General features: G+C 37.3%; 1 protein-coding gene across 1 annotated transcript; it reads right to left on the reverse strand.

Moving 5' to 3' along the window:
- Positions 1-201: 201 nt before the first annotated feature.
- On the reverse strand, positions 202-5099 carry LOC149212347 (uncharacterized). Its single transcript, XM_089388646.1, has 2 exons — positions 2302-5099; positions 202-521 (listed from the first exon to the last, which is right to left on the reverse strand). Exons 1-2 carry the CDS (start codon positions 4790-4792, stop codon positions 202-204), a joined length of 2811 nt encoding a protein of 936 aa, XP_089244772.1. The 5' UTR covers positions 4793-5099.
- Positions 5100-8823: the final 3724 nt, after the last annotated feature.

An 8823-nucleotide genomic window follows, 5' to 3' on the forward strand; every position in this document is an offset into this window, starting at 1 on the left:
AACCCTACATTCTTGGATAAAATTTAAAAATGTGCTCTAGGTATCTTAGGGAGACATCCGCATTCCACAAACCAATTGAAAAAGGATTTAAGCCTCCTTCAAAAAGTAAAAAATAGAGTACCATATTCCCACCCATATATTGTACCCATATATTGTAGGGAAGTGAAATTTTATTCATATAATGTGGAATGAAGTAAAATCTCATTCTACAACTTGCCTTACCATTTCGAGCGTTCCCACTACATCTTTCATTTTGGGTCTCGACTCTGGGGATGAACTAATGCAATCGAGAGCCACTGTCAGCATTGAGATCATCTCATTCTGTATTTGGAGGGAAAAGTCGTTGATTCTTGTGTCAAGAATTTGTACCCATGTTTCCTCCCCTGAGAGAGTAGATTGAACCCACTCTGCAAGATCCATTCCATCGGTGACGGGAGGCCTCCTAGTCAGTAACTCTAGCAAGATGACCCCAAAGCTGTAGACATTACCGGCAGCAGTCACTTTCATAGTGTATGCATATTCTGCAAACATATTCAATAAGCACCAAAGTCAATACAAAACCTTATCGGATAATTTACTCCCAAATGCACGCATTGAAGTAAAGAGAAAGCCAGATTCAAAACAAGCAGCCTTGTTGACTATATTTCTACTACAGCTGCTAAATATGCGAAGGAAACATATGCACAGCTTCCATGCACAACAAAGTATGGCATTTCAAAAATGTAAGGTAACATGGATCTCTGGAGGATGAAAATCTAAAATTAAGTCAAAAATCTTAGGATGCAACAAGTTTTACATCAGCAAAGGAAGGGAAAATTTGAGATAAAGGGAATTAATTGAATCATAAATTCATTCATAATGTAGATATCTTTGAGCGTAAAAATAGTCACGTGACTTGGAGGACATGGGAGCAATTCATCAAAGCATAGCAGTAAAGAGTATGACTTACATTCTAGTATAAGTTAGCATAATAGTAAAGAGTATGACTTAGATTCTGGTATAAGTTAGGTATAAACTTGGGGTCAAGTTTAATTGCTTTATGTTTTTGTTTTTATCTTTTTTTTTTCTGACTAGGGGAATTGGTAACTGGGTTGGTTTTACAGGGTCAATTCCAACCACTACCACTATAACCCCTATGTGTCTAGGTATGCCCCTTCTGTAGGCACGGGTTAGTCCGGGGATTTGAACTTAGAGTCACTTTGATCATAACACTTCGATTTACATGGGCTTGCCAGTCGAGCTGCCCCTTGGGCTATGTTTTTTGTTTTTATCATCTAAATTTTGTACTATATTTTGTGTGAGATCGCTAATTTTTGTTATTTGAAATACATTTTTTTTTATTATATACATGTATTCAGATCCCTAAATATCCCTTAGAGCACTGAATCTACTTAAACTTAACAATTCAACAATTTTTTACTGGATTTTGAGCAAAGCTCATGTTACAATATACCAAAAAAAAAACAAAAAACACATCGAACATTTGACAATTTTTTACTGGATTTTGAGCAAAGCTCATGTGACAATATACCCAAAAACAAAACACACATGGAACATTTGAATTACTCTGAAACTTGTTAAATAAAGCATCTCAGGAAATACTTAAATAGGAAAAGCACTTGCAAGCAGGTAAAATTAGATCAAACTGAATTAGTATATCAGTTAGACTTAATCAAACTCGTAGACTTAATCAAATTTGGCCTACTTTAGCCCATAAAAGCAGGCTCGTTTCAGAACTGGGTTGGACTCGGTCGGACTCCCTGAGTCTACCAAATCTTGTTTTACTGGTTTGTAAGCTTCTCTTTTTTCACTGGTTTGTAAGCTTCTCTTTTTGTTATCAACACTTTGACTAAACAACGGATAGTAGCAATTTATAGCCCAAAAAAACGATTTTTTTTGTAAAATCCAAAAGCATTTTGTGACAATAGCTTCTACCCTTGAAAACCTCTAACACCAAACAAGTATATACTAAGAAATATGCAAACATTGAACTCCATAATTAACAGCATAATTCACTAATTGGCAATGTGATATGCATGCTTTAAATGATATAAAAAATTCCCAGCTCAATCACGTTAGAAAGAAAGACTAAGAACTCTTGTATCAAACATTCCCATCCATTATGTAGATTTCCCCTAATCCAGTCTTAACTCATATTTACTGGAGCATCTCTACAATGATAATGAGTTATAATTAGGAGGAACTTTGCAGTATGGTCTCTCTGATACAGCCAAAAATAACTATAAAACACCATGTTCTGCATATCTAACATTTTGGTATAAATGTGTAGGTGGAGCTTACCTGGAGGGACGTATCCAACTGAGCCAGCAATTACAGAAACACTCCCTGTGCCCTTGGAAGGATCGATAATCTTGCAAAGCTCAACATCGCCTATTTGTGGCTCTGTTAACGGATTCAGAAGAATGTTTTTGGCAGAGAGATCGAGATGGAAGATTGGCTGTTGGCAACCATGTAGAAAAGCCAAACCTTTTGCTACGCCTACAGCGATGCTGCAACGAGATGGCCAATCCAACACAGAATCACCACTAGTGTGAAGGAAGTCCGAGAGGCAGCCTATATGAACGTACTCATAGAAAAGGTAAGCACAATATGTGTTTAGAACATGTGCCACGGGTGTCACGATATTGGGATGCCTTAGCCCCCCTTGCTTCTCCAGTTCTGTACCAAGCTTTCGGAAGTTTCCCGAATTGAAACTTTTGCCAGTCCAGATGACCTTCTTCACTAAAAAGCTAATGCCAGAAGGCATGACAGCTTTGTAATAGGTGCTAAACTTGTTCTTTAGAAAGACATTTGTAGGATTTAGAGTGGCTTGAACACCTTTGTCAAAGTCGATCCTTGGCCTGTGGATACTATCCGGGTTAATAACATGGCCTTCAATCTTACGGCGAAAGTATTTGCGTGCCACAATGAACAATGCAACTGCCCCAATTCCGAAGACAGCACCTGCAACAGCAACTCCAATTAACAAAATTACCGATATTTTTTTCTTTGCGGAGGTGGCAGGAGCAGAACCATATTGCCCAGTGGTATGGAGACCGGGGTTTCCTGTATCAATGATTATCAATGCTCTTGTAGAATTTGGAAATTTTGGAAGGATGCCTGTTAATTTATTGTTTGACACGTTCAACAGTGTAAGACTGCTCATAGCTGTCAAAGAAATGGGAATTTCTCCTGTCAACTTATTGCTGGAAAGATCCAAGATTTCTAGCGTGAGCAAACCAGAAAGAGTACTTGGGATTTCCCCTTCTAGAGAATTGCAGCTCAGATTGAGTTGAATTTGCAACTTTGTGATGGACCCAATTTCCGCTGGAATTTTCCCACTTAAGTTGTTGCCACCGAACTGGAGCTCTAACAAGGCCTGGCTGTCTCGAACACTCCTTGGAATCGCTCCTGTTAGCTTGTTGTTCTGTAGGCGCAAATTTTGGAGTTTCGAAAGATTGAAAATATTTGAGGGTATGGAACCTGATAGGGTATTGCCACTCAAATCGACATATGACAAATTAGAGAAAGATGACAGTATATCTGGAATGCTTCCAACAAAATTATTATTATGCAACTTCAACACTTGCAACTGTCGAAGTGAAGGCAGCTGATTGGTTAATGAGCCTGACAAATTATTGTGGCCAAGGTCAAGTAGTTGAAGCTTGGTACAATTTCCCAGCTGCTGCGGAATCTGCCCATCTAGTGAGTTATCATTCATTTCTAAGGATGTCAAACCAGACCAACTTCCAATTGTTAAAGGAATGTTTCCTTTAAGAACATTCTGGCCTATTCGCAACCTTATCAATTTTCCCGAAAAATTCTGAGGAATCTGTCCTGTGAGCGAATTCTTTGTAAGGTCCAGTGTCTTCAAGTTGCTCAAAGCAAAAAGTTCTGGAGGAATGCTTCCATTTAACCCATTGTAGCTCAGATCAAGAAAATATAATTGTGTGAGCTTAGCTAACTGAACAGGTATTCCTCCAATGAGCTGATTCTTACTTGATGCGAAGTAAGCCAAATTGCCAAGTCGATCCAGTGTTTCAGGAATCATTCCAGTTAAATTATTTGATGACAGAATCAGGGTTTCTAAATGGATAAGGTTGCTAATACTATCAGGGATTAGGCCTGTCAGTCTATTGAAGCTGAGGTCTAGATAAGTCAGATTGGTGCAATGCACAAGCTCTTTGGGAAATTCACCCTCAAAAGAATTTTGAGAGAAATCGATTTTTTCTAAAGTCGTCAGATTTCCTAAAAATGAAGGGATTGGACCAGTGAAGTTATTGTATGTCAAATTGAGCACTCTGAGGTCTGTCAAATACTGAATCTGTGGGCCAAATTGCCCTGCCAATCCATTGTGAGAGACATCCAGGAACTGCAGTTTGCGCATCGGTGCAAGCGAAGGAAGGGATGAGCCTGGCAAAAAATTGGAGCTGATGTTAAAGGAAAACAAGTTGGTGCAAGCCTGGATATCATTATCAGATGGGGTTGACAGGAAATTGTCAGAGACATCAAGCACTTGAAGGGCTTGAAGTTGGCATATAGTCTGCCAAGCATTGCCCCTCAGCCCAAAACCGGACATATGAAGCGCAGTCACACTACTCCCATTGGCAGTGCAATTCACACCACTCCATCCACATGGGTTATCAGACTTTGCAGTCGTCCATGAGGGTGTGTAGGACGACAGGTTTTTCATCAAATGTGTTTGTTGGTTATCGAGACAAATTCCAGAATCCAAACATGAAAGAATGAACAGGAGACTGAGAAGGGGAGAACATGTCCAAGAATACCTCATTTTTCACAGCAAATAAATGAAGAATGCGTGCAATCCCTGCATCAACCTATTTGTTGGGCATCCGTCTCCTGCAATGATTTCGTCTCAGGCTTCCTCCGCAGGCCCTGAATGATATTTATTATTGGCCCTTGGGTATGCTGAGTTTCCATTGTTATTCAATGGTTGTCATTTTCAAAATTCAGAAAGTCGAAGGATAGAAGAGTAAAGTGAGAACCTTCGAGATTTGGTCAAGATGTGCAGATGCCTGACAGGAGCGTTGAAGCTTCGGAGCAATTGCAGGTCCTCTTCATTCTCCATCTCTGCTTTCTCGGGTTCCATACTTGCAGACTGCAGACTTGAAAATGTTTGTGCGCTTGACCTTGATTGAGTTTTACCAAGTGCCCGCGGCTTTGAGTATTTTTGATAGCGATACAATCGGCGTTCAGAACTTGGACGGACGATAGTCGTGACAAACTCTTCAATTTTTAAGTCGTGATAAATTTTTATTTATTTTTTAAAAGTGGGATGACAAATTTTTAATTGTTATTTAATTTTTAATGAATTATAAATTTAATTTAGTTTTTATTTTATTCGTTAAAAATATATTTATAATTAGAGTTATGAACGTTTTAAATATTTAATTATATTACATGAATAATATATATTATTTCTTTATATGGTTTAAAATAATGTTAATTTCTCCCGTGGAAGTTTTAAGCATCTTAGTTATATAATAATATAATATTATGTTAAAAATTATAATTATAAAAATAATATATTAAAGTTGAATGACTAAAGAAGGGTTATAAATATAAAACATCACTAAATTCATAATTATAGAATTAATGTTTTGAGATTAAATAGATATTCAAATTTTTTTTAAATTAATAAATTTGTGTTGGTTGATTATAAATTCAAGTTTATAAATTTTTTATTTAGAAAAAATAGGTAAATTTTAAATATTAAGTTATTATTATTAAATTAAATTGATTTAATTTATAAAAAATCAAAATATACTTTATAAAATTATATATTAATAAATGGAAAATCATATAAATAGTATTTTAGCTTTAAAAAAAATTAAAATAACATTTTATTTTTCTAAAAAGATGTCCAAAATTTAATTTAATTTATAAAAAATCAAAATATAATTTATAAAATTATAAAATATATAAGATAATAATTAAAAATTCTAAAAAAACATAAACTTATTTTTTAGAAAACCTTTTTATTTAAATATTAATTTATTTCAATAAATTTATTTAATTTTTTATTAAAAAAATTATTAAGTTATCCCGTAATTAAAATTTTAAGGCTTCTACTTAATTTTGACAGATTTACATTTTAATATAAAATAAACTATGCCCATGTCGACTAAGCTATTATAAATCGCGCAATTAGAAGCATCAACATCTACAATATCAGGTTGACATGAATGTACCAATTCCATCGCATTTTATGCGACCAGGCTTGATTTCTTATGGCTATATGAGTCTTATATGTGAGCATGCATCTTAAATTGTGATGTTCTAAGTTTTGGGCGCCATATTATTGTTTGGTTTCTCGACATTGGTATATGGGTATGTTTATTCGACTCTGTATATGGGTAATATGGTTGGACTTGTTTCACATCCTATTGTTATTTTTCGTCTCCATCTTTATCCTATATTGTATATTCGTTGCTCACTTTTCCCCCACATCTAGGTGCTCTAATGCATTCTTGATCTGAGTCCTTCTTATGTTAATGCTTTCCCGAATCTTTTGTGGGGTATTCATGTTTGTTTTCTACTGTTTTACATCTGCGCTATCAAAAGTGCTCTAAATTATTTTATATCTCACAGCCATGCAAACAATTTGGGTTCCATTTGGGTGATACATGGTTGACATGTATGGGTTGTTATTGTCTTTGTTGTTGTGTTGAAGATTAGGTTTTTTTTTTTTTTCCTGTATAGATGTTCTGGGATCCCTATATATTTCTTCCATTTCAGCCTCTGAGACTCGGCTTCAGTATCCTTGTGTTTTTCGGCATCGAATTCTGTTATCTTCTCGGTTTTCCAATTTGCTAGAGTGGTAGGTGGCCTTATATCCTTTCTTAGATGTTGACACATACCATATTTATCCTGTCGTGCATTGGATCTATCTTACATGTTGTGTTGGGAAACACAACAATCTTCCCATCCTGACATATCATTATTATTCTCTGACATATCCTTTTTTATCCTGTTTCGGGGAATGTTTTGTCGGTGTCTCCTTAAGTGGCATTATTCCATGATCATGTCAATTCCTTGAGGTTTGTGTTATAGGTTAGCACGGTACTTGGGAGGGTCATCGGTATTATTCCTCTTTATTACTTCCAGCTACTGATGTCTCTATCTCTTGTCTTCAATAATTAATTATGCACATTTGTCAACTTGTTGTGGCATTTTGAGTTGGGGGTTGTCATATCTAGCAGGGTTTATTAGACTGGGTGGTATGGATATCCTAGAATCTGACACGTCGGCCCATGAGGCATTTATTAAGGCCACCATTGAGGCTGAGTCATGCATGCTGGGTAGTCATGGGGGTGGGCGTCGATGTGGCACACAATCACTAGATGACTGGCACAATATTCTAGGGGATGTATCTATGCTAGATGGTGGCCATGCATCCCTGGATCTGTGGGGTGGCACACATGCAAGGCATGAATGGAAATCCGGGCATTGTGTTCGATCTATTGGAACTACGTCCCCGCCACTCACCCTGGTTTTTGACATCGTGAGGTTAAACGATCGAATTACTAGCCTGCTGAAACATGCACTAGTTGGGTACTAACATTTCTCAGAAAGGAGCGATTCCGACATGAGAAAATGGGTAGAACTGAAGTGGAAGTCTATTCTGGGTTACATGTCGACGGTTGTGAGGTTGCTCCAGGGCTGGTATAACTTCCACTTCCTTAGCCAAGAAGACCTATAGAAGATAAATGCTATTCCGTGGATTGATGGGAACAGCTTTCTGGAACTCCACTCTTGGTTTATTGGATTCAATTACCTCAACAACACCCTGAAGAATAAGTTAATTTGGGTAAAGTTTCTTGGCTTGCCTATCGAGCTATGGACAGAGCGGACATTAGAGGATATTGGCAATGTTATTGGGAAATTTGTGTATATGGATCCCTGGTGCCTGGGGGGCCCTGATAAACGTGTTGCATGGATTCTTATTGAGACTGAGCATAGCTGTCAAAATTACTGATACTTTTTTCTTTGCGGAGGTGGTGGTAGCAGAACCGAATTGCCCAGTAGTATAGAGACCAGGGTTTCCTGTATCAATAATTATCAATGCGTTTGTGGAATTCGGAAATTTTGGAAGGACACCTGTTAATCTATTGTTTGAGATGTTCAACAGTGTGAGATTGAGCATAGATGTCAAAGAACCTAGAACTTCTCCTGTCAATTTATTGTTGGAAAGATCCAAGATTTCTAGCATGTACAAACTAGAAAGAGTACTCGGAATTTCCCCTTCTAGAGAATTGTAGCTGAGATTGAGTTGAATTTGCAACCTTCTAATGAAGCCAATTTCCAATGGCATTGTTCCAGTTAGGTTGTTGCCACCCAACTAGAGCTCTAACAAGACCTGGTTGTCCCCAACAATATTTGGAATCGCTCCTGTTAGCTTGTTGTTTTGTAGTCACAAAGTTTGCAGCTTCTTAAGCTCGAAAACTTCTGGGGATATAATGTTAAGCTCCCTTTACGTTTTCCCAACTGTCGCCTACAATTGCGGAAGTAAACTGCAGAAAATAAATGGACAAAAAGTCGATTGAAAGCCTTGAACGAACGAGTGAGGACGAAACACAAAACTCTCATCCGTGTGGAACTTCCAAGCTCTGCTCACTCTCACTTGATGGTGTAAAACTGAAGGGGATTAAGTTAGTGAGCTTGGGGACCAAACAGAAGTATTTATAGCCAAGCTTCCATCAAGCTTCTGATGGCTATGTGTCAAGTGCTCCATAGATCATGGTAGAGAACTACAGAGGGAGTAATGGACCACTCCAGGAGCTCCCAACAAGAAATTAATTT

The sequence above is a fragment of the Pinus tabuliformis genome, chromosome 1_1, assembly GCF_031772625.1.
Source record: "Pinus tabuliformis cultivar Carrire ecotype Pingquan chromosome 1_1, CPIR1, whole genome shotgun sequence".
Classification (NCBI taxonomy): domain Eukaryota; kingdom Viridiplantae; phylum Streptophyta; class Pinopsida; order Pinales; family Pinaceae; genus Pinus; species Pinus tabuliformis.

Bases quoted from the DNA above. Each gene is read 5' to 3' on its own strand.
- LOC149212347 (XM_089388646.1), bottom strand. From the start codon at position 4,792: ATGAGGTATTCTTGGACATGTTCTCCCCTTCTCAGTCTCCTGTTCATT. The intron at 522-2,301 runs GTAAGCTCCACC...ATATGTTTGCAG, and splicing joins AGTTGGATACGTCCCTCCAG to AATATGCATACACTATGAAA.